This window comes from Lethenteron reissneri, chromosome 67 (genome assembly GCF_015708825.2).
Source record: "Lethenteron reissneri isolate LAM-NWPU_2019-01 chromosome 67, ASM1570882v1, whole genome shotgun sequence".
Lineage (NCBI taxonomy): Eukaryota > Metazoa > Chordata > Hyperoartia > Petromyzontiformes > Petromyzontidae > Lethenteron > Lethenteron reissneri.
In genome coordinates this window covers 8,193,205-8,219,867 of record NC_083845.1, presented here as the reverse complement: position 1 = coordinate 8,219,867, position 26,663 = coordinate 8,193,205, and the positions used below count along the sequence as shown (strand labels likewise).

Sequence of the window (26,663 nt, the reverse complement as noted above, 5' to 3'; positions counted from 1 at the left end):
ACAACCTGCTGTACATCTACCACCTCGACCACCTTCTCCACCACCACCACATCCACCAATCACTCCTCCACCACTCCTCCACCTCCACCACCCCTCCACCACCACCACATCCACCACCTCCACCACCTCCTCCACCATCCACCCAACCTGCTCTACATCCACCACCTCGACCACCTCCTCCACCACCAACTCCACCACCACCACATCCACCAACCTACCACCACCTACTCTCCCACCACTACTCCACCATCTCCTCCACCACCACCACCACACCATCCACCACCACACACCTCTCCACCACCACAACCCCTCCACATCCACCACCTCGACCACCACCATCACCTCCACCACCACTACCACCTCTTCCATCACCACTACCAGCAACACCACCACCACATTCCCCCATCCCCACCGCCCACCTCCTGTAAGAAATAAAGAATCTTTGAAGCCATTCAAGCATTTCCGAGAAAATAGTCGCGTTATTTATAGCGAAATACGCTCTCTCACTCTCTCACTCTCTCTCTCTCCCTCTCTTCTCCTCTTTACTCGCTCGGCTACCCGCAGGATTAATGCATTAGATTCTTCTTAAGGGGGAAAGGGGAGGAGGAGGAGGTGTGGTGGGTTCAGAATTTCGACTCCAAACCCCCCCTGGATTTTCGCTCTCACCGCCCCCACGTCTCTCACCTCTGACTCTCGCAACTCCGCTACACTCCGTAGCGCATGCAGCGGGTCTCAATCGGAGGTAGTACGTGGACCCCTAGGGGGGGGGTGGGGTACACGTGGGGAACATCAGGGGGGTACGTGGACCCCTGGGGGGGGGGTGGGGTACACGTGGCAATGTTCCAGGGGGGTACGCGAACCCCTGGAGGGGACACACGTGGACGTAATATTTGACACTGAAATCATCAGAGCTACTGCGTAGTGTATAATGTAGTGTAGATAATATTTTACACTGAAATTAAGAATAGCTACTGTGTAGTGTATAATGTAGTGTAGATAATTTGACACTGAAATCAATCATAGCTACTGCGTAGTGTATAATGTAGTGTAGATAATATTTGACACTGAATCAAGCAGAGCTACTGTGTAGTGTATAATGTTGCGTAGATAATATTTGACACTGAAATCAAGAATAGCTACTATGTAGTGTATAATGTAGCGTAGATAATATTTGACACTGAGATCAATCAGAGCTACGCATAGTGTATATGATAGATTATTTGACACTGAATTCAATCAGAGCTACTGTGTAGTGTATAATGTAGCGTAGATAACATTTACACTGAATCAAGCATATCTACTGCGTAGTGTATAATGTAGCGTAGATATTTGACACTGAAATCAAGCAGAGCTACTGTGTAGTGAATAATGTAGTGTAGATAATATTTGACACTGAAATCAAGCAGAGCTACTGTGTAGTGTATAATGTAGCGTAGATAATATTTGACACTGAAATCAAGCAGAGCTACTGTGTAGTGTATATGTAGTGTAGATAATATTTGACACTGAAATCAAGCAGAGCTACTGTGTAGTGTATAATGTAGCGTAGATAATATTTGACACTGAAATCAAGCAGAGCTACTGTGTAGTGTATAATGTAGCGTAGATAATATTGACACTGAAATTAAGAATAGCTACTATGTAGTGTATAATGTAGCGTAGATAATATTTGACACTGAAATCAAGCAGAGCTACTGCGTAGTGTATAATGTAGCGTAGATAATATTTGACACTGAGATCAATCAGAGCTACTGCGTAGTGTATAATGTAGTGTAGATAATATTTGACACTGAAATCAAGCAGAGCTACTGCGTAGTGTATAATGTAGCGTACATAATATTGACACTGAATTCAATCATAGCTACTGCGTAGTGTATAATGTAGCGTAGATAATATTTTACACTGAAATCAAGCAGAGCTATGTGTTGTATAATGTAGTGTAGATAATATTTTACACTGAAATCAAGCAGAGCTACTGCGTAGTGTATAATGTAGTGTAGATAATATTTGACACTGAAATCAAGCAGAGCTACTGCGTAGTGTATAATGTAGCGTAGATAATATTGACACTGAATTCAATCATAGCTACTGCGTAGTGTATAATGTAGTGTAGATAATATTTTACACTGAAATCAAGCTACTGTGTAGTGTATAAGTAGTGTAGATAATATTTTACACTGAAATCAAGCAGAGCTACTGCGTAGTGTATAATGTAGCGTAGATAATATTTGACACTGAAATCAAGAATAGCTACTGTGTATGTATGTACTCTATTTAATGTGACACTGAATTCAAGCATATCTAGTATGTAGTGTATAATGTATGTATTATATTTGACACTGAAATCAGGCATATCTACTATGCAGTGTATAATGTAGTGTAGATTATTTTGACACTGAAATCAAGCTACTTTTTTTTCACGCAACACGATATCGATCGCCAGACTGGTTACAGCCTTTGGACTGGCTTTGCCGTTTGCGCCGGATCGGCCCGGAACAGCCGGATAATGTTGGATGCAGCCGGATAACCGACTATAATTCACCAACAATTTAAATTATAAAACGCTCCCCTTAAACTAATCGTTGTCAGTGGCGCTATGCACCGAAAGGCGGAAAAATTTCAACGTCATCCAAGGAGAGAATGAAGTGAGAAGACATTTGAGAATAGCTGGAGAGAGAGAGAGAGCGGAAAGCCATCTTAACGAGGACACGTTTTTTAGTCGAGATTTGAAGATGCGCTACAGAGTTGAGTTTGATTCTCACCCTCCAGTGTCACGCCACCAGCGAGCAATGTGCAAGTCGGAGATCTCACGAGACCTGATGGAATACACATTACTGTCACCCCACACCTGTCAACCCCCCGGTTTACCCCGTATGTTTTACAGGGGAAATGAGTTTTCAGGTTCATGCGGCGTACAGCCGTTTCAATGCCGGCAACAATAACAGTTTTTTTTCTGGCAAATGAGGTACCAATGGTGTAAATGCTTACCCCGAGCTCTCATACTCTGATGGGTGCATTGTCTTTGAGTTGTGCGCCTTTTGGTGTCATCTGGTCCAACCCTGTGAGACTAGGCTCTAAGGAAAGCCTGTCTCGGGAGTGGACCAATCAACTTAAAGGACAATGCATACATTATCAGAGTTATGTTTTTGTATGCATTATGACTGCAGGTATTGTGGTCAATGCAAACAGACTCCTCGTAAAAAGGTGTCAGTTTTGTTGCCAGATTAAAGGGTAAAAAAAAAACAATCATCAGTTTTTTCTATTTGTTTTTCTCCCTTGTGATGGGAATTTGTGGGATGAAGGATGAGATTTGTAAGTGCACGGGGTGGCCAATTAGGTCTGAGTTGGTCTGTGATAATGTAGGGCACTGATAAGGGGTTGACAGGTATGAATATTCGTGGCTGGAGGACGTCATTGATGTAGGGCAGGGTGGGGGCTATAGTAGTAGCCAAATAAAAGGTTGAGAAACCACTGGCCTACAGCAAGACTATCTATAGATTAGCACGTAGGCTTTCGTGACCAATATCATCCATAATATAGGAGGGGGTTTTCACAAATCTGTCTGTCCGCCTGATGAAGATAGCTGCAAATGCTGGTGAAATGACCGCGGAAAATCACTCTCTGCACGAATCGTTCACTACGCGACGTTCAACGGAGATGTACCCTTTGGGGACGTGGTTTTGTTTCGTCATTGAACACCGAGTTCGACAAATGCTTTAAGTGTAAACAGTATGCGTTTTTTCATAATATCAATGGTGTCGTAACCCTCCACCACCCGACACGGCTAATCAGTAAAAAAAGTGTCACGTTGACAAAGGACAAAATAGTTCACTACTTTAGCCCACCGGTGCGTTGAAGCGTGAAACCACAACATAAAAAAATAGTACGACGTTTCGCTGGTAATTGCATCCAGCATCATCGGCAATTCGCCAGAATGCGTTTTGTTAAATAGACTTGAACAGTCTGGTTTGTGTGTGTGTACATACACATCGCTCTCCGGTTTTCAATCCTCACCTGCACACAATCTTCACTTTGGTTGTATTTTATTTGCACCGTCTTTGCCGTTCGCGTCTCCTTTAATTTCGGGTGCGGATAAAGAAGAGAATTGGCTCCAGGAGGAGATGTTGCCTGCTACTGCTGCTTGCTACTGCTGCCGCTACTGCTGCTGCCGCTGCTGCTGCTCGCTCTGCTGCTGCTGCATCCGAAGTTGGACCCACGAAGAGTGAAACCGACGGAGAGAGTAGGACGGAAGGGTTGCACGTGGAAGAAGACGACCCTGGAGATGGTTGATGGTGGTGATGATGATGATGGTGATGATGGTGGTAAAGATGGTGATGGTGGTGATAATGGTGGTGATGATGGTGAATTATGATGATGGTGATGATTATGGTGATGATCATGGTGATAATGATGTGATGATGATGATGATGGCGTTGATGGTGATGATGGTGATGATGATGATCGTGAATGATGTGATGATGGTGATGATGGTGATGATGGTGGTGATCATGGTGATCATGGTGATGAGCAGGTGATGATGGTGATGATGGTGATGATGATGGTGATGATGGTGATGATGGTGATGATGATGGGTGATGATGGTGATGATGGTGATTATGATATGGTGATTATGGTGATTGATGATGATGGTGATGAGTGGTGGTGATGGTGATGATGGTGATTATGATGATGGTGATGATGACGGTGATGATGATAGATGATGGTGATCATGGTAGTGATCATGATGGTGATACCCGTCGGCGCGTGCGATCAACCGTTGTTCAATTGATGAGTGCCACGCGGTTTTTGTCAACGTCTGTCCGTCCGATCCATTCGTCAGAGTCGTGTGACACCACCATTAAAAAGCAGGGCCCTCCTGGTCCCCTGGACATGTTGCTGCTCCACAGCCTTCGCTTTACATTGTAAAGACTCAGCAGCAGCAGCATCATCATCATCAGCCGTGGTCAATCACCTGCTGGATGGAGACCTCCCCATGACATCATCATCATCGTCAGCCGTGGTCAATCTCCTGCTGCGTGAAGACTTCCCCAAGATATCACCACCACCATCATCATCATCATCGTCATCCGTGGTCATCCCGCTGCTGGATGAAGACCTCCCATGACATCATCACTCATCATCATCATCACCAGCCGTGGTCAATCCACTGCTGGATGAAGACCTCCCCAGCCGCCGTCACCTCCAGCAAACAAAACAAAAGACGACCGCCGTTTTAATTTCTCGAGGGAGATTTTGTTTTGTTTTCTGGAGCTGAGCCTTTATCCAGCAGTGGATTGGCCACGGCTGACGATGGTGGCGGTGGTGATGTCTTGGGGAGGCGTTCATCCAGCAGTAGATTGGCCACGGCTGATGACGACGATGATGAGGATGATGTTGGGCAAAGAGAGAGACGCTGAAATGTTACTGCTGCTGCCTGTTACTGCTGCTGCCTGTTACTGCTGCTACAGCTGCTGCCGCTACTACTGCTGCAGCTGCTGCCTGCATCGAAGTTGGACCCACGAAGAGTGGAACCGACGGAGAGCCTAAGACGGAAAGTTGCACGTGGAAGAAGACGACCTGGAGATGGTGATGATGATGGTGGTGATGGTGATGATGATGATGGTGGTGATGATGGTGATGATGGGTGATGGTGATGATGATGCTGGTGATGGTGATGGTGATTATGGTGATGATGGTGATGATGATGATGATGGTGATGATGGTGATGATGATGATGATGGCGATGATGGTGATGATGGTGATGATGATTATGGTGATCATGGTGATGATCATGGTGATGATGGTTATGATGGTGATTATGGTGATGATGGTGATTATGGTGATGATGATGGTGATGATGGTGGTGATGGTGATGATGGTGATTATGGTGATGATGATGGTGATGATGGTGATTATGATAATGGTGATGATGATGATGGTGGTGATGTAGTGATGGTGATGATGGTAATTATGATGATGGTGATGATGATGATGGTGATCATGGTGATGATGATGATGATGGTGGTGATGGTGATGATGGTGATGATGATGATGGTGATGGATGATGATGGTGATCATGGTGATGATCATGATGGTGATACCCCGTCGGGCGCGTGCGATCAACACGGTTGTTCAATTGATGAGTGCCACGCGTTTTTTGTCAACGTCCTGTCCGTCCGATCCATCCGTCAGAGTCGTGTGACACCCACATTAAAAGCAGGCCCTCCTGATCCCTGGACACGTTGCTGCTCCCACAGCCTTCGCTTTACATTGTAAAGACTCAGCAGCAGCATCATCGTCAGCCGCGGTCAATCCCCTGCTGGATGGAGACCTCCCCATGACATCATCATCATCGTCAGCCGTGGTCAATCTACTGCTTGCGTGAAGACTTCCCCAAGATATCACCATCACATCATCATCATCGTCAGCCGTGGTCAATCCACTGCTGGATGAAGACCTCCCCAAGCCGCCGTCACCTCCAGCAAACAAAATAAAAGACGACCGGCGTTTTAATTTCTCGAGGGAGATTTTTGTTTTGTTTTCTGGAGCTGAGCCTTCATCCAGCAGTGGATTTACCACGGCTGACGATGGCGGCGGTGATGGTGATGTCTTAGGGAGGCGTTCATCCAGCAGTAGATTGGCCACGGCTGATGACGACGATGATGAGGATGATGTTGGGCAAAGAGAGAGACGCTGAAATGCATCTTCCACTCTCGTCTCGCTCCGCAGAGTGTGAAATGACACACACACAGAGGCGGCGTTTCGCAGTGAATTATATTTCTCTGCTACCACTGTGTGGGGTGTGTGTGCACGTGTGTGTGTGTGCACGTGTGTGTGTGCACGTGTGTGTGTGTGCACCTGTGTGTGTGCGTGGGTGTGTGCGTGTGGGTGCGTGTGTGTGCGCGTGCTTGTGTGTATGCGCGTGTGTGTGTGTGGGTGTGTGCGTGGATGTGGGTGTGTGCGTGGGTGTGGGTGCGTGTGTGTGCGCGTGCTTGTGTGTGTGCACGTGTGTGTGTGTGGGTGTGTGCGTTGGTGTGGGCGCGTGTGTGTGCGCGTGCTTGTGTGTATGCGCGTGTGTGTGTAGTGCACGTGTGTGTGTGTGGGTGTGTGCGTGGGTGTGGGTGCGTGTGTGTGCGCGTGCTTGTGTGTGTGCGCGTGTGTGTGTGTGGGTGTGTGCGTTGGTGTGGGCGCGTGTGTGTGCGCGTGCTTGTGTGTGTGCACGTGTGTGTGTGTGGGTGTGTGCGTGGGTGTGTGCGCGTGCTTGTGTGTGTGCACTGTGTGGGTGTGTGGGTGTGTGCGTGGGTGAGGGTGTGTGCGTGGGTGTGGGTGCGTGTGTGTGCACGTGCTTGTGTGTATGCGCGTGCGGTTGCTTGCACACAGAGCGCGAGAGGAGGCCTCCATCACGCGGGTTCAATTGGTTGTGAATAATAATAACAATACAACATAATAATAAATAACAACAATAATAGTCATTGCGTGAAAATCACTGCCACTGCAGCAATGTGCTGGTCCGTGCCGCGGAAGATTGAACTCCCTAACTCGCCTACAAATAACAACAACAATAATAACGACGAGTCCACAGTTCTTCCGTTTTACTCCTTGGGAGAGAAAGAGAGCTGGCGCGATATTCATCCTGAAACCCGCAAGCCAAGCGCCTCGACTCTTCCTCGGGAGGGCGATGATGCCGCTGATGCTTTCCACTGGGAGGTTTGGCCGTGAGCTCCATCAGCTACTGAGAGTTTGGATTCGTGTGGGAGGGAGAAACCCAGAGACCCTGAAGACAACAACCCAGCCACGTGCCCGCCAGCAATGAAAAATGATAGAGGAGTCGTTAGTTTGTAAGGACTTCTAGATTTGAAGTTTTCGTGACTGCAAGGATTCATACTCTTTCATTCTTTCGGTAAAGTCACGTAGGTGAAAATAATTCACTGGTCAACACACTTCTTCTGGCATAAGGTTTTCCAACGGTTTTAAGGTAATTTTGGGGTGCTGATTCCAAATCTGGCATCAAGTTTTGAGATATCAAATATAGAATTTTCAATAAAAACTGCAGAAGAAAAATATTAAATAAATGTGGATATCTACATAAAATGATATTATAACAGCACTATCCTAAAAATACAGCACCATATTTTAACACTAAAGCAGTCACTGACTCGCAACAACTTGCAATCATAAGTGACAGAGTTAAAAATGAGATGTGATAGAGCAAATCTGAGATCAGATTTGGAATCAGCACCCTGAAATTAGTTTAAAACAGCTGCAAAAGTCCAGGCCAGAAAAAAAAATTTTGTTGACCAGTGTAATAATTTCGATGTAAAGCTTTCGTGACTGCAGGGATTCATCTTCTTGGTTCTTTCGGTAAAGTCACGTAGAAGGGAAATAATAAAACAATAAAAATAAAACATAATAAAATAATTCTCCGACAGACCTGTTCTTCACCTGAGGATGGCTGATTGCGTTGTGCCCGAAACGTCGTGAGAATTATTTTATTATGTTTTATTTTTATTATTTTATTATTTCCATTCTACGTGACTTTACCGAAAGAACCAAGAAGACAGTGTAATAATGGTTGTCCCACCTGATGACGGAAGCTTGTGTTGCCTCTGAAACGTCGTGAATTAGTTATTTTATTTTCACCTACGTGACTCTACCGAAAGAACCAATGAGTGAGGAAGGGCTTGTCCCTTGCTTTTTATTCGACGCGTGTGCGGCGATGGCGCACAGATCGATCGAGGGTCGAATTCGAACCGCGTTGTGTGATCGGCATCGCGCTCGCTGCAGGTGTTGATGCCTCAGGGAAGTCATGGACTGTACACGCAACTGCGCACAATTCTGTGAGTCACTTATAACCGCTTTGCCGCTACTTATTGACAATTATGGACTCAGACTATTGTCCTATCATCTCATAGAGTCCCTGGCATGTAATAATATGCTACACAGTGGCAGTGGGAGTCACAACATGCCGATTTATCTCCATATATAACAATCAAAGTTGTGATTACGTGTGTCTGTTCAAAATGTTTGGCGTACTTCCTAACATGCAACAAACTGCAAATTTCCCATGTGGGTACTTTCCAGACTGTACACCATGCAAAAATTATAAAAATACACTTTTATTTTTTGGGGGTCGGGGGGAGCTCAATAATGCATCTTTTTTTAGCACGGCAAGTGAGCTGTGACTTCACATCTGTCACGTGACCTGCGCACGTAGTAGCGTAACGCGTTGTAGTGTAGTGGGTAGCGCGCCGCGCTACGAACCCGGCGACCCGAGTTCGATTCCCGCTCACGGCCACCACCGGTGACGATTATTTTAACCGCTCCTGGGCCTCCCCTAGGTCGACTCGGCCTCAAACGAGTAACTGGTGTGGTGTGAACATCGCCACTGGGGAGACAAAGGCGGCCGGGCATGGTGGATCCAAGTCCCGGGCGAAGCCAGGTATAGTACAGCTAGTTACTAATAAACGCCAATGACCCGCCAGTGTACACGAGGGAGAGACGGTGAAAATATCCGCACAGAGAGATTGGATGTCGCAGTTGAATAATTTTGCAGGTATCTTTTCAGCATTCCGATGTTTTTGCCCAATACCAGATTCATTCCAAAATGCAAGCTTTTTTGGGTTAGAGCGCGTAAAAAAATGTGTCATTAAACCCTCCACCACCCGACACAGCCGAGTAGTAAGGTTTGTGTCACGTACACAAAACGTGCCAATTCGTTAGCAGTACAGGAAACCTGCGTGTGTTGGCGAGTAAATCCACAGCATTTACAATCTGAGAACCGCCTCTCTACGGGGAGGGTTTTCACGCGTCTGTGAGAGCTTTTAACAGCCTACGAGACAAGAAGGCTCACCTGATCGAGTCTCTAACCTTTCTACACGCTAATCTCTCACATTAACATCACCGGGCTACGGGTGCCAATTGTAAACCTCGGCCAAGAAAACTCAACAGCCAGACACTTCTACAGAAACCATCGCCGGCATTGGAAATTTGCCCGGGACAATTTTTTTTAAAACATGGAACACAATTTATTTTTCAACCGTGTCTTCGCATCTAATCTTTATCACGATTCCTCCCTCACACCCACCACCCCCCCACCCTCCGGGAAAAATTGATCGACGTCTTTGGCCGACCACCGTCCACCGATTTCCCGTTGCGAGAAAGGGTAGTTGTCTGATGTATAGAAAGTTAACGACGCCCGTCTGTGCCAGACAGCGGAGAAGTTCTTCGCTGTTTGGCAAAGTGCGTATTTTTTTTGCACGTGTAATGCACGTGTAATGCGGGCGTAAATGGGCGGGGCGGATATGACGATCCGAGAGGGAGGAGTCAGGGTCACGTGGGGGAGAAGTTATAGCGGGGAGACAGGAAGCCATCGGGGTCAGTCGGGGGAGTGAAGGGTGGTGAACACGTTGGGTGGTCGCCGTGCCTCAGCCTGGTGGCTGAGGGGCTCATGACGGCGCCAGCCAGCGGGGTGGAAGAGAGTTGGGGATAGAGCTGAGGTTGGAGATGGCGAGATAGCCACAGAGGCCACGCAGGGCTGAGGTTGGAGATGGCGAGATAGCCACAGAGGCCACGCAGGGCTGAGGTTGGAGATGGCGAGATAGCCACAGAGGCCACGCAGGGCTGAGGTTGGAGATGGCGAGATAGCCACAGAGGCCACGCAGGGCTGAGGTTGGAGATGGCCAGATAGCCACAGAGGCCACGGAGGGCTGAGGTTGGGGAGTGGCGAGATCGCGACACACGGTAAGACTCGGCACCGCCGGCCAGCGGTGACCGAGCACGGAGGAACAGGGAGCAGCGGTGGAGCTGCTGTGAGAGCAGCCAGAGGGCTGCACCAAGAGCCTGCAGCGGAGCTGCAGGAGCGCGGAAGGCTACGGGAGCGAAGGCAGCTGTGGAGCTGCCAGGCAGAGAGTCTCAGGAGGAGTGCCGTGAGGGAAGGAGAACGCGAACCCAAATAAAGGACACGGAGACAGAACCAGGGTCGAGTCCTTTATTACACACGTAGTGGTTAACAACATTATCATCATCATCACAGGCCATCGCTCGTAACGAACTTCCAGAGAAAATTTCGATTTAAAGCTTTCGTGACTGCAGGGATTCATCTTATTGGTTCTTTCGGTAAAGTCACGTAGAAGGGAAATAATAACATAATAAAAATAAAACATAATAAAACACAATTCTCACGACGTTTCGGACACAAAGCAAGCAGCCGTCCTCAGGTGAAGAACAGGTCTGTCGGAAAGACAGCGTCTGAAAGACAGCGTCATTCAGACGCTGTCTTTCCTTCCAGAGAAAAGTTGAATTATCTGTGGGTCCGAAGCTGGCTGAAGAGAGCGATCTGGGACTGACAAGATTCTGCTGCAGCTCAGACACGTGTGACCAGAGTGAGTTGGAACTGATTGCATGAGCTCCCCTGTTCTACAGAGTAAAAGTGAGTGAGTGGAGTTTGTATGAGCTCCCCCTGTTCTGCAGAGTGAGTGAGTGGAGTTTGTATGATCTCCCCCTGTTCTACAGAGTGAGTGGAGTTTGTATGATCCCCCCCTGTTCTACAGTGAGTGGAGTTTGTGTGATCTCCCCCTGTTCTACAGAGTGAGAGTGAGTGAGTGGAGTTTGTATGAGCTCCCCCTGTTCTACAGAGTGAGAGTGAGTGGAGTTTGTATGATCTCCCCCTGTTCTACAGTGAGTGGAGTTTGTGTGATCTCCCCCTGTTCTACAGAGTGTGTGGAGTTTGTATGATCTCCCCCTGTTCTACAGAGTGAGAGTGAGTGGATTGCAACACAAGTAATCATCATCAGGTGTGAAAACCACAGTAAGGAAATTTTCTGTGTTGTCTATATTTATTTAAAGTTGATGTGACGTCACATTTCTCACCTCCCCCCCCCCTTCGTCACACATCGTCACAAATGTCTGACCCACCCCCCCCCTCCCCCCCCTGTGCGTGACGTCATTTATGGCCGGCCCCTCAACCAGTGCGCCATGGGCCCCCTTGAAACCCCCGTTCCGTGCCCGGCAACCCTCGCACCCCCTCCTCACTGCATGCAGCACGTGCCTTTCCCAGTCCAACGATGTCACTGCACGTAGACGAACACCGCCCATAGTCTCAGCGCCGCAACTCCCAATAGCACGTTCGGCTACGTACGGTGCGAAAGAAGTTCAACGTACACACTTACATACAGACTGCCCATCGACTAAGACTGCCCATAGACTCAGCACTGCACCTCCCATTAGCACGGTTGGCTACGTACTGGTGCGAAAAAAGTTCAAAGTACGCACTTTACATACAAACAGCTGGAAATGACCCCCCACCCGCGTCCCCCGCCACCCCGTGCCCCCTAAACAAAAAATGACATTTGCAAGCCTCCACCATAAAACAAAAAAAATCATTTTTTTGTCTTTCCAAGAGCTTCCCCCCACCCCCCACCCATGTTTCTAATTTGCCATTTATGAGCCGCGATCAATTCCGTCAAAAGAGGCTTTGCCTTGTTTACTGCGCCTCGCGATCGACCGAGCCGAACGACTGTTTCTCTCCCCGTCCGAGCCGCCCACGGCTCCACTTTCATCGCTACCCCCCCCCCCCCCGCCGCCCCCCCCGGACAGGACAGACAGATTGGTTTGAAGGGGAGCGGCGGTGGGAGCAGTGGCAGTCCGTCATAGACACTGGACATCCGTGTCGGGGCCAGCTCCGAGCACCGCCCGCTGGCGAGGGGAAACCCTCCGCCAAGAAGGCTTGCGGCCGAATCGTCCAGACGGAGAGTAAAGACACGTTCATGAACTAAACTGAGATATTGGGTTTTTGGTATTTGGCCAGATATGGCCCCTCACTGAACTACGGAGGGGACTTTTTCAGAAGCGACCTGGTCCATCACGAACGATGGCGCAGCCAGGTGGCTCATCACCGTCGCGTGGAAAATTCATGGCAGCCAAAGAATCTAAACGCGTGGCGTTGATTCTAAACGTGGAGAGAAAAACCGGAGGACCCGCGGAAAAATCCACGTGGCCACGGGGAGAGACACGCAAACTCCAAATACACAGCAGGCTTCAGGGTTGGGATTGAACCCACGACATCCTGCATACCGGGTGAGGTAGTCAACATCTCACAGGGGAGAGAGACACGCAAACTATAAATATACATCAGGCATCAGGTTCAGGATTGAACCCACGACCTTCTGCATACCAGGCGAGGTAGTTAACATCTCCCCGGCCTTCCCCGTAGCCTCTGTACAAATAGCAGTTGCTTGTGGTGGGGTACAGTGGAGGCACTGTCAACTGTGGGCCCCTTCCACCAGCAGTCGTGTGAGCAAGCAGCTGCAGGGCTGCGCTTTTGCCTTACAGGAGCGGGGGTGGCAGTGCAGCGTTAACGCGCGTGCCTCGCAGCAAGAAGCTCCGCAGTTCGATTCCGAACTCGGGTAACTTTCTGTGTGGAGTTTGCACGTTCTCCCTCTGTTCTGTAGAGTGTGAGTGGAGTTTGTATGATCTCCTCCTGTTCTGCAGAGTGAGTGAGTAGAGTGTGTATGTTCTCCCTCTTGTTCTACAGAGTGAGTGAGTGGAGTTTGTGTGATCTCCGCCTGTTCTACAGAGTGAGTGAGTGGAGTTTGTGTGATCTCCGCCTGTTCTACAGAGTGAGTGAATGGAGTTTGTGTGATCTCCGCCTGTTCTACAGAGTGAGTGAGTGGAGTTTGTGTGATCTCCCCCTGTTCTACATAGTGAGTGAGTGGAGTTTGTGTGATCTCCCCCTGTTCTACAGAGTGAGTGAGTGGAGTTTGTGTGATCTCCCCCTGTTCTACAGAGTGAGTGAGTGGAGTTTGTGTGATCTCCCCCTGTTCTGCAGAGTGAGTGGAGTTTGTGTGATCTCCCCTTGTTCTACAGAGTGAGTGAGTGGAGTGAAGTGTGTATGTTCTCCCCCTGTTCTGCGTGGACTTCCCCCCTGTTCTCCGCTTTCCTCCCGACAGCTACAACAACAACAACAATAAACTACATGCAATGCAACTGGTCTCCACCTAAGCATCCAACTTTAAAAGGTCACCTGGCAAATCACTCAATCGGCATTCACAATATTTATTCATACCGGAGGAATCCCTAAAGCCATGAAGCCCTTTTATAACAAATGTCCAGTAGGGGCACGCGGTCAAAGCGTTACAACAACAAACACAATCAAATCAAATAGATTATTTTATAAAATAATTATTATTTTATTGTATAAAATATAATTATTTTATTTTCTACCCACGTGACTTTACCGAAAAAAACTAAGATATGGATTCCTGCAGTCACGAAAGCTTCAAATCAACAAACGCAATACAACACGACAGTAGTGCAAAGCAGCAGCAGCACCCTCCTGACTGTGAGTGGTGAGATGTTAACTACTTCACCTGGTATGCAGGAGGTCGTGGGTTCGATCTCAACCCTGACGCTTGCTGTATATTTGGAGCTTGCAGTGTCTCTCTCTCTCTCCACTGGTTGCATGGACTTTCCTCCGGGTCCTCCGGTCTTTCCTCCGCATTTAGAATCAACGTCACGCGCTTCAAGTATTTGGCTGACGCTATAAATTTCCACCCGATGACGATAAGCAACTTCATTGAGCTATCATCTGCGATGGCCAACGAGGCCTTACCTGGTAAAACAATAATAAAAACATTCGAGCGGTTTTAGTTTCGTTTTCCAACGAGCGTCACCTTTCGCTACTCCAGTAACATGGCCATGCAGTCGTTGAAAATCTCTCCCTCTCCATCCATGCCTCCGAACACCAGGCAGAGGGACGCGCTGCCACCGGCGGTGCCGCCGGGGTCTCCGATCACCGATGCCGGGCCCCGACCAGCGCCGGCGGTGACAACGTCCGGGCCGTGCAGCGGCGCGACGCCGGTCGCTCCGCTGGGAGCGGACGATGGGGAAGCGGCACGCTCCGTCTCGTCGGGGTGAGCGGCGTGGGGCCGACTCGGACTGACCAGCAGCGTCACGAGGAGGAGGATGAGGAGGTGATGAGGCTCCGGCAACAGCAGCAGCTGCGTCTTGTGATGGTAGTTCTGGTGAGTCCTACGGATTGGGCGGACGGACGTGTTTGTGAAATGGGCGGCTGTCAGCTTTTGAAAATCAACGTAAGTATTAAACCAACTCAAACTTCAAACTATGTTTTACTTTAGCAGGTAAGGCCCAATGAGCTGAGTAGCTGTATTTCAGAAACGACCTGGCCACAAATTATAGCTCTACAAAGTGGCTTATCACGTGGAGATTTATAGAAGCCAAATAATCGGGATGAACGTTTATTCTAAATGGGGAAGGAAAAATCCGGAGGACCCGGAGAAAAATTCACGGAACCACGGGAAGAATTTCCAGGCGTCAAGGTCAGGATCGAACCCATGACCTCCTGTATACCAGGCGAGGGAGATCTCACCATCACCGAGTCCAAATACCGTTTTTCAAGAGGGTCCTGCAAAACTGAGATGTTTGGCAACATTTAATTTGTAAAGCGTGCTCTTGAAAGTGGGAGGAAACCCACCATGCGTATAAAGGGTTAACTCTTCAGAGATCCACACGAATGGGGTCAAAACACACGTGTTGTACTGCCATCTCCTAGCCACCTCGCAGCCCCAGGAAATTGCGTGGAGGGGAGTGGAGTGAGATGAGAGGGGAGAGGCAGGACAGAACGTGGAGAGGAGTGGAGCGAGATGAGAGGGGAGAGGCAGGAGAGTGCGTGGAGGGGAGTGGAGTGAGATGAGAGGGGAGAGGCAGGAGAGTGTGTGGAGGGGAGTGGAGTGAGATGGGAGGGGAGAGGCAGGAGAGAGTGTGGAGGGGAGTGGAGTGAGATGGGAGGGGAGAGGTAGGAGAGTGCGTGGAGGGGAGTGGAGTGAGATGAGAGGGGAGAGGCAGGAGAGAGCGTGGAGGGGGGTAGAGTGAGATGAGAGGGGAGAGGCAAGAGAGAGCGTGGAGGGGAGTGGAGTGAGATGAGAGGGGAGAGGCAGGAGAGTGCGTGGAGGGGAGTGGAGTGAGATGAGAGGGGAGAGGCAGGAGAGTGCGTGGAAGGGTATCGTGAGAGCCTACAGAGGATAGTGCTGAGTAGCGCAATCGTGCAATTGACCTGGGGTCATCGCTGAGCCTTGCGAGCGTGCACTCGGCCTTGCCTGCGCACGGGACAGCTGTGCAGCGCGTGTGTCGTTGTCGTACCGGTCTGAGACGGGTGACCCAGGGGATGATACACATGGCATGGTCGAGTCGTGGGGCCGGGGGTGGACAGTTCAGCTTCACCAGCGTCCACCGCTGCTTATCTGCCAACAACGTACATAAAACCGTCCATCGCAAGCGTCCATCACAAGCGCCCATCACAACAACTGTTCATCACAAGCGCCCATCAATTCACGCATGAAGGTCAAAGCGATCTGGCCACAAATGATAGCACAACGAAGTGGCTTATCGCGTGGAAATTTATAACAGCAATACTTTAAATGTGTGCTATTGATTCTGAATGTGGAGGGAAATACCGGAGGACCCGGGGAAAAATCCACACGACCACGGGGAGCGAGAGACACACAAAAACTCCAAATATACAGCAGCAGGCGTCAGGGTCGGAATCGAACCCACGACCTCCTGTACACCAGGCGAGGTAGTTAACACCTCGCCACCGCCGCGCCCTTATACACAAAACGTACGTACACGCGTGTGCATGGGTCCTTCCCACGTGCCCATGCGTCTGTGTGCTAGTGTGCCTGCGTGCCAGCGTGCGTGCCAGCACGCGTGCCAGCGCACTTTCCAGCGTGCGTGCCAGCATGCGTGCATGCGTGCCAACGTGCGTGTGTGCGTGCGTGCCAGCGTGCGTGTGTCAGCGTGCGTGCCAGCGTGTGTGCGTGCGTGCCAACGTGCGTGTGTGCGTGCGTGCCAGCGTGCGTGTGTCAGCGTGCGTGCCAGCGTGTGTGCGTGCGTGCCAACGTGCGTGTGTGCGTGCGTGCGTGCGTGCCAGCGTGCGTGTGTCAGCGTGCGTGCCAGCGTGTGTGCGTGCGTGCCAACGTGCGTGTGCGTGCGTGCCAGCGTGCGTGTGTCAGCGCGCGTGCCAGCGTGTGTGCGTGCGTGCCAGCGTGCGCGCGTGTGTGCGTGCCAGTGTGCGCGCGGTGCGTGCCAGCGTGCGTGCCAGCGTGCGTGCCAGCGTGCGCGCGTGAGTGCCAGCGTGTGTGCGTGCGTGTGTGCGTGCGTGCCAGCGTGCGCGCGTCGCTCACCGACGTGAAACTTGTAGGCGCAGCTCAAGGCCCCCGCGGGGCCCAGGCCCCCGAACGTGAAGAGGAACCTGCCGTGGGCCAGGGCGGCGTGCGCGGCGCGGCCCGACGGGACGTCCCCACGGCAACGCACCTTCTCCCAGCGCAGGGCCGCTGTGGGCCGGGGCAGGGAAGACAAAGCGCGCGTCATCACGTGGTCGTACCACCCGTTGGCGGAGTAGGGGGCACAGGTGGTGCATCAGCCAGTCATCTCGGTCATCTCGGTCATCTCGGTCATCTCAGTCAGTCGACCCGTAGCACCTGCTGGGTCTGCCCCGTGACCTCCTGCCAGAGGGCGTTCGACACTTCACGTGGCCTCAAGGTGCACATGGCCTGGCACAAGCGTTGTGGTGACGTCACCGCCACTTAGTGGCGAATGGCGGTTGTTGTTGTGCCACCCGTTGTTGTTGTTGTTGTGCACGGCTGCGTGGGTTTACACGGTTGTGCCGTTGCGAGTCTCTCCATCGTGTATTCCGGTTGTGCCGCCTGCTGTTGTTGTACCGTACGTACCCAACCGTGCTGAACAGAAATAGCAGTTCAAAAGAAATGAGATTTGAATCGAGATGTAAAAGTGCATTAGCTCCAACGGCTTCCTAATATCCTGGAAGAGAATTCCAAACAGCCGCAACGTATCTCTGTCGTGTATCCGGGTCGTGCCACCTGTTGTCATTGTTGTTGTTGTTGTTGTGTATACAACTGTGTGTGTTTACCCAACATCCCAATGCTGCAAAGTTAACCGCAAATGTTATTCGGGGGGGGTGGGGGGGGGTGACAGAATAGTGACAGACGAGCGGACGACGATCGCCGCCGGCGACGATGACTACGACGGCAGCGAAGATTTCGCCACGAATCGGGAATGAGTCCGCTCGCAAAGACTCGGGCGCCCCCTAGTGTGCACACGGCATGGACAGGCGAGGACCACAGCAGAGGTCGCAACCGGGTACCCGATACCCGTACCCTACCCGATACCCGTACGGGTTCCCGTTTGCGACCCTGGTGCGGCCGGATACGGGTAAGGAATCAAACCCCGTTTGCGACCTCTGACGCGCGCCCACCCCCCCAGAGGATTTATTCGGGTGTAGTGTTAAAACTAAACGAAAACAATTTTTATTTTACCAGGTAAGGCTGAACTGAGCTTCATGGCTCTTTTTCAGAAGCGTGGCTATCGCGAATGATCGCTCGGCGAAGTGGCTTATCATCGCGTGGAAATTTATGGCGGCAGCCAAATGCTCGATACGTGGAGGGAAAAACCGGAGGACCCGGAGAAAAATCCACGTGACCACAGAGAGAGAGATGCAAACTCCAAATATACAGCAGCAGGTGTCAGGGTCGGGATCGAACCTATGACCTCCTGTACACCAGGCGAGGTAGTTAACATCTCCTAGCCACCGTGATGATGATGAGAGAGAGACACGCAAACTCCAAATATACAGCAGGTGTCAGTGTCGGGATCGAACCAACGACCTCCTGTACACCAGGCGAAGTAGTTAACATCTCATAGCCACCACGGTGCCCCTAGTATGTATTACGTTGAACTTCTTTAGAACATTCCGTAGCCAACCGTACTCATCGGAGGTGCCAAGTGTTAACGGATGAGTCTCAAGAGAGACCCTGGGAAAGGCCCTCTTCGCGCGGCGTTAGTAGCCGCGACTCGGCTCCCATGTCCGGCACGCTCACCGGTGTCCAGCACGTGGAGGTCGGAGAGGAAGTCGGCACCGTCCATGCCAGCGTGCACGTAAAGCCGAGCGCCGACGCACGCCACCGCGTGGCCGTGCCGCGGTGACGGGGCCGCGCCGGTGGTCTCGGGGCACGACCAGCGCCGGTTCACTGCGCGGGACAGAACGGTACGCGTCACTACCACAGCGTCGCTACCGTACACGCACCGCAGTGGTGGTTCTCCACAGAAGCCGAGCTTGACACCGCTGGTACCGGTCATCGGCAAGTCCACTCAGCTCCACATACTCCCTGTACCGCATCAGCTCCGTCTCTTCTCCAGCTCGTGCCACTCACTCACCCACCCACTCATCAAACTCACTCTTCCGCTCACTCACTTACTCATCCACTCACTCACTCACACACTTACTCATCCACTCACTCACTCACTCACACACTCACTTACTCATCCACTCACTCACTCACTCACACACTCACTCATCAGTCCACCTTTTCACCAGCCCATGCCGCTCACTCACCCACTCATCAACCCATCTGTTCTCTAGCCCGTGCTGCACCCATTTATCCCCCTCCATCTGGCCAAACAGAAGCTGCTTGGACATGCGGTGGCTGGCCAACGCAGCCTCGCCTGCCGTTGGAGCTCACTGATGATGGGACCAAGTCCAGATCTTTCAAGGATCTGTAAGCGCCTCACACTGTAATCTAGTCTGGTTCAAACCAGGATTGATCATAAGCAGGGCCAGCCTGAATGTTTCAAGCAGCCGGTGCGGGTGTTCCAGTCGGAGTCCACGTTTTACAAGCGTAGAGAAGAGATGGCGAGACTGTGTAGTGGCAGAGAAGAGCCTAGTCTTCATTTGCAGCGACAGGCTAAGCAGCTTCCACACAGCCATTACTTACGCAGCCAATGAGAAGATAATTCCACTTGACAGATTCGAAGTGCGATCTCCGCTGCCAAACCGGAACCCGTCGTGAGCGCACTGCCACGAATATGGGAATTGTTCCACTCTCTCCACAAGCGCTCCATTGCAGCAACAAGAGAAAGACAAAGATACCCGCCCCCCCGTATAGGCTTAACAGACTGTCGGGGCAAGTGCTTCTTAGCGAGTCGCACCTATGAAGGCCGGCACGGCACGCGAAGGGGTGGGTGGCCAGCACCACGTCCGGCCGCGCCTATCCATACACACAGACACAAGTACTACTCGTTTGAGGCTGAGTGGACCTCGTGTGGGGGGGGTACACTCACCAGAGTCGAAGGCGTAGAGGCGGGCGTCCCTGACGGCGCTCGCCCCGTGCGCTCCGCCCCCCACGACGTACAGCGTGCCCCCCACCGCCGCCGCACCGCTGTGGTACGTGCGGGGGCAGGGGGGGGTGCCCCCCACTGGGGGGCTCTCCCACCTGCGTTGCTCTGACAAACACAGAGACGCCCCCCCAAACCCGGCCCCATTCAAACCTGGTTACCGCGTCGCGCGCTTTCGGACGCGCTGCTGTGGCTGTCTGGAACGCTCTTCCTTCTGATATTAGGAAGCCACTGGAGCTATGATGCACTTTTAAATCGTCGTCTAGATTAACAAACTCATTACTTTAGAACTACTTTTTGTGTTTAGTTTGTTGTCCTTCCCCCGCACCTTTGATTAGCAGGGTTGTCTACGTATGGTGCGAAAGAAGTTCAACATACGCACGTACCAATATTTTGGAACAGCCCTGTTTCCTCCCTTAACATCGTAACTCTGCCTTAAATTAATATCCTGAAGCATAATGAGTGCTGGATACAACTGCATTTGCAAATGTGATTTGTAACTTTCATACTTACCCATGTATGGATATTGAACATATACATACGTTTCATATTAAGAGTTATAAGCCATTTATTTTTGGTTTCGACCACGTAATAATCTCACTAAATTTGCATCGTCAAGACCCTCCCCACTATGCCAGGCGACCGCGTTACGCGAAGGGGCGACTCACCCAAATCCAACCGCTGAACGCAATTCCTGTTGCCCGTACGATCGGCTCCGCCAAAGACCCACAGCCCGGCGGAGCTGTTACTCGCGAGCGATGGAGGAGGAGGAGGAGGGCTCTCTGTGGAGCCGCGAGGGCTTCCATCCAAAGCCACCTCGGCACCACTTGCGCGCCCGCCACCGCCTTCCGGGGTGGAACTATTTTCATCGGCGGGACTACTTTCAGCGAGGGGGGCGGAGGGAGAGATGAAGGCGGCATGTTCGTAGCGCGGCTGCAGGCCGCGCCAGTCGGGGGTACGCCACTCGTAGGTATCTACACGCGCGCAGAGAGACACACACGCACACAAAGACAAAGATTCTCTGTATAGCCTGTAACAAACTGTTGGGGCAAGTGCTGTTAGCGAGGACCTATGAAGGCCGGCACGGCACACGAGAAGGTGGGTGGCCAGCACCACGCCCAGGTACCTTCATCTCCCTACTGACAATGTTTAAACACATCACCAGGTGCTCATTTGCGGCTAAGTTCACCTGGGGAGGCCCAGGATCGGTTCATATATTGGTCACGGATGTTGGCCGTGAGCGGGAATCGAACCCGGGTCACCGGGTTCGCAGCGCAGCGCGCTAACCGCTACGCTACGGCTCCCACCACCACAACGCCACACACACACAAATACGCGCGTGAGCGCACCCAGGTCCAGAACCACCGTGTGCTTGAAGCTGGCCTCGGGATTGGCTCCGCCGACGATCAGCACCCGTCCCATGGCTCCGCGCCGTGAGCCCGCCAGGTGCGTGCAGGTGTGGCCCACGGTGACGGGGGGCGGTTGGCCACGTGGGGCTAACACGTACCTGCCCCACGGCCAGATGGGGAGGGGAGGGGGGGCACACACACACACGTACACGCTGCGTATATACACGATTATACGTACACGTACGAAACACACACATACACGCGTATACGTACACCCCCGGCCGGCTGCTCCCCAACCCCGCTTTCAGATGCGCTTCTGCGGCCGTCTGGAACGCTCTTCCTTCCGATGTCAAGAAGCCGCTGGAGCTACGCACTTATAAATAATTTAGATTGAGAACTAATTTCTTGAGAACTGCTTTTTGTGCTTAGTTTGTTGTCCTTCCCTCGCATCTCCGATTAGCACAGTTGACTACGTAAGGAGCCAAAGACGTTCTACATACACACATATATCTTCCTTGCCTGGTATGCAGAAGGTCAGGGGTTCGATCCCGACCCTGACGGCTGTATATTTGGATTTTGCACCTTCTCCCCGTGGCCGCGTGGATGTCTTTCTCCGGGTCCTCCAGTTTTTTTCCCTCCACATTTATAAACACGTGTTTAGACTACTTGGATTATTTTGGCTGCTATAAATTTCCACGCGATAAGCCACTTCACTGAGCTATCATTTGTGGCCAAGTCGCTTCTGAAAAAGGAGCTCATAGCTCAGTGGGCCTGACCTGGTAAAATAAAAAAAATTGTTGAGTCTCATTCTTCATTTTTTGGTGATTTTATAACCTTTTCTATACTTTGCCACTCCTATCGTGTTTTTTGTAGTCATACCTCGGTATACGACCGCTTTGGAATACGTCGAGTGTGGTAGACGTTGTGTTTTGACGAGAGAGAAATGTCTTGAGATACGACGTGTTGCTTGGGATACGACGCGCTTGCTATCAACTTCTCTCAGCAAAGTAAAGTGATGTTAAATTGTATTTTTATTTAAATTTATTTTTATTTATTTATGCATTTATTTTAATTTATGTATGCATTTGAGTAATAAGTAGTGTCTAAATTATTTTATACAACCCCATTAATGTATAATATGCCCAAAAAATATTATTTCTTATACTCTGGAATGGATTATTTCCTTTCCCGTTATTTCTTATGGGAAAAATCCGTTTGGTATACGTCATTTTCGGTAAAAGTCCTACCTTCCGGAACGAATTAACGACGTATACCGATTTACCACTGTAATTGTGATTGTTGTTGTAACTTTCTGACCCTGTGCACCTACTGGACATGTGTGAAAAAAAAGCTTGAAAGCTCATCGGATTCCTCCTCCAGTATAAATACACATTCTGATTCTAGATTTGAAGCTTTCGTGACTGCAAGGATTCATATTCTTAGGTCTTTTCGGTAAAGTCACGTAGGTAAAAAATTATAATTAATTAAAGTAAAATAAAATAAAAATAAAATAAAAATCACGACGTTTCGGAGGCAACACAAGCTTCCGTCTTCAGGTGGAACCGTCACAGCCCGACAGCTGTATCAAGTAAATGAGAGATTACAGGAGATACCACTCCGTATATATAATGGTTGAGGGGGGGGAAGGGCCAGGAATGGCCCACTTTTTATTATTATACTTTACCGAAAAAACCTAAGAATACACATTCTGATTCTGATTGAACGCACCGTGTGAACTCAAGCGATAACAAACCGTTAAACGCTTTTACGGGTGACACTTTAATTAGGTTGGACGTGCCCGCTAGTGCAGGTTCTTAACGACACAAATGTTGGTCAGATCGTTACGGTGGGCTAACATCTCAAAAATCAATTATGAATCAGGATATTTCATTTGTCCGAGGGGGATCAAAACAATCGTCTGGAACAAAAATACATTATTTCCAATACAAGTAACACTGTTCATTCACGTTATCATTTGATTGTAATTGTCTCATCCTAATTTATTGAAATAAAAAATTGTATTCGCCCATTGCGGTCGGGATCGCAAAAAAAAAAATGCGCGCCCCAAAGTTGGGTCAACGGGCGCCCATGGGTTGTACTGTGCGAAAGAACTTCAACGTGGTGGCTATGAATGAATGCCTCCTTACCAAAGTCCCGGCTTTGGGATGTCACCAGGCTCCAGGATGGCATGCAAATCCATGATTCCTGATCTCTCCAGCACTCGCTGCCTGCGAAATGAAAACACCACGAGCTTCCGACCGCTTCATTCAGGAAATAACAAAACTAAGAGCACAGGACGCATTACCTGCTAGGTAACCGGGTAGTTATTAGTGGCATTCAACGGAGAAAACCCCATGCAGAAGACGGGGAGAACATACAAACTCCACTCATCTTCTTGGTTCTTTCGGTAAAGTCACGTAGAAGGAAAATAATAAAATAATAAAAATCAAACATAATAAAATAATTCTCACGACGTTTCGGCCACAACGCAAGCAGCCGTCTTCAGGTGGAGAACAGGTCTGTCGTGAGAATTATTTTATTGTTTTATTTATATTATTTTATTATTTTCCTTCTACGTGACTTTACCGAAAGAACCAAGAAGATGAATCCCTGCAGTCACGAAAGCTTTAAATCGAAACTCCACTCACTCATACACGCACACACATTCGCTCTCACATTCACATCGCCTTCACAGACTGTTGGGGCAAGCGCTGTTAGGGAATAGCAGCAGCACCTATGAAGGCCGGCACTGTGGCACAAGAGGGTTGTGGGTGGCCAACACCACGCCCGGCCGCCTTTGTCTCCCCAATGGCGATGTTTACACATCACACCTGATGCTGTTAGCGAACAGCAGCACCTGTGAAGGCCGGGATGACACACGAGGATGAGGGTGGGTGGCCAGCACCACGCCCGGCCGCCTTTGTCTCCCTCGAGTGGCGATGTTGACGCAACGCAGCAAGGCACTTCATGCGAAGGCCCAGGAATGGGTTAATCGAGTCCGCTGCTTGTGATAACAACTTTGGTCAGGAAATTGTAATCGCTAAGAATAATAATGATGATGTCCCTGCATATACAAGCACGATAAGCATTCTTAATAAAGACCATCTGCTACGCACGGAGGTCGCCCATCCGAGCACCGACCAGTGCTCCAACCGGCTTAGAATAAAATCTTGACTTAAAGCTTTCGTGAAACGCAGGAATTCACACTCTTTATCACAAATTGGTACCTATTTTAACGGCCCCCGCTCCTCCCCCCCCCCCGTAGACAACACGTACGGTCAAGTGCGTGTGAATCGCCGGCTTCAATGAGGCGCCACGCGTCAACACGTGCTGGTGTTACAGAGGCAAGCGACTAAAACTTTATAAAGTTAAATGCTTAAGCGACGAATAAGCGAAGCGGCGCATCACAAATGTGACGGTCACGGAGCGGAGGGGGTGGAGCCGAGATAAGACGACGCCTCCGATTGGTCCGTCGATTACCGAGTGACGATGTAACGACGAATACGATTGGTTGTTACGCGATGACGTCAGCTAGATACGGACGCCGGAACTTCGTAACGCTATCTTCTTGGTTCTTTCGGTAAAGTCTCGTAGAAGGAAAATAATAAAATAATAAAAATAAAACATAATATAACAATATTATATAATAAAATAAAGCAAAAATAATAAAATAACATTGTATTGTTATATAATAAAATAATTATATTTTATAATTATATTTCGATTTAAAGCTTTCGTGACTGCAAGGCTTCATCTTCTTGGTTCTTTCGGTAAAGTCACGTAGAAGGGAAATAATAAAATAATAAAAATAAAACATAATATAATATTATAATATAATAAAATAAAGCAAAAATAATAAAAATAACATTGTATTATTATATAATAAAATATTTTTTTTTCATTATATTTCGATTTCAAGCTTTCGTGACTGCAAGGCTTCATCTTCTTGGTTCTTTCGGTAAAGTCACGTAGAAGGGAAATAATAAAATAATAAAATTAAACATAATAAAATAATTCTCACGACGTTTCGGCCACAACGCAAGCAGCCGTCTTCAGGTGAAGACCAGGTCTGTCGGGGCGACAGCGTCTGAATGAAACAGCACACGTGCTTGGAGCATATATATATAAGCTGGGTTGGAAGGGAGGGAAAAGGGCGCCTTGACAAAATAATTTGCATATCAAGAGGAATTTAGCATATTTATGGGAAATGCAGGTATGTGATTAGTAGGGGCATAAATAGTACTAATCACATAACTGAATTTCCCATAAATATGCTAAATTCCTTTTGATATGCATATTATTTTGTCAAGGCGCCCTTCCCCCCTCCAACCCAGCTTATATATATGCTCCAAGCTCGTGTGCTGTTTCATTCAGACGCTGTCGCCTCGACAGACCTGGTTTTGACCTGAAGACGGCTGCTTGCGTTGTGGCCGAAACGTCGTGAGAATTATTTTATTATGTTTTATTTTTATTATTTTATTACTTCCCTTCTATGTGACTTTACCGAAAGAACCAAGAATACAAGATATATAGTCATTGCCAGTGAGTGGACTGCGGTCTGAAAGTCACCGTAAACGTGAACAACAATCAGTTAAGATCCGAAATGGTTTATTACGTCCTTCCAATGATTGCTGAGAGCCAGAATCCATCTTCTCGGTTGAAATTGTCTCTGTGTTTGTATATGTGGATCGCCTCATGAACGAATCTCTCATGATAGCCAGATGGCTTGCAGAGAACCTCTGTCTTGGAGAAGTCAATGTCATGTGAGCCCACTGAGTTGTAACAGTGATCTGCCACGGCTGAGGTGTTTGTCCTATCTGTCTGCTTATATGTCTGTCTATAGTTTTCTGGTTAGATTTTTGTTGCTATTTCTTTTATACCTGATGACGATTGCTTGTGTTGCAATCGAAACGTCGTAGTATGCTATTATTTCATTTATTATTTTATCTTTAGACGTGACTTTACCGAAAGAACCAAAGAATAATTTGTACTACCGTGTTTCAAGTCCGTGAACATAAAGCAGACTTGGTGGCGGGTTGAACGACACATTTATATTTAACCCAATAAAAACCTGTATTATGAATGGCCAGGTATTGATTGTTATTTGAT

At 49.4% G+C, this 26,663-nt stretch overlaps 2 protein-coding genes across 2 annotated transcripts in view; both read right to left on the bottom strand.

Annotated features, from left to right (window-relative positions):
* The window catches only part of LOC133360134 (discoidin domain-containing receptor 2-like), a 29,348-nt gene extending 16,791 nt beyond the window's left edge, over positions 1-12,557 (bottom strand). Inside the window, 1 exon segment of the mRNA XM_061578721.1 lies at positions 12,544-12,557. Within this exon segment, the coding sequence (XP_061434705.1) occupies positions 12,544-12,557 (14 nt within the window).
* On the bottom strand, positions 10,984-24,751 carry LOC133360209 (rab9 effector protein with kelch motifs-like). The gene is given in 9 exon segments (XM_061578836.1): positions 10,984-14,909; positions 14,911-15,027; positions 16,156-16,256; positions 17,199-17,348; positions 18,912-19,061; positions 20,152-20,313; positions 20,874-21,179; positions 21,555-21,712; positions 23,702-24,751. Coding segments are annotated over 9 exon segments (1,431 nt in total). The 5' UTR covers positions 23,755-24,751; the 3' UTR covers positions 10,984-14,675.
* Positions 24,752-26,663: the final 1,912 nt, after the last annotated feature.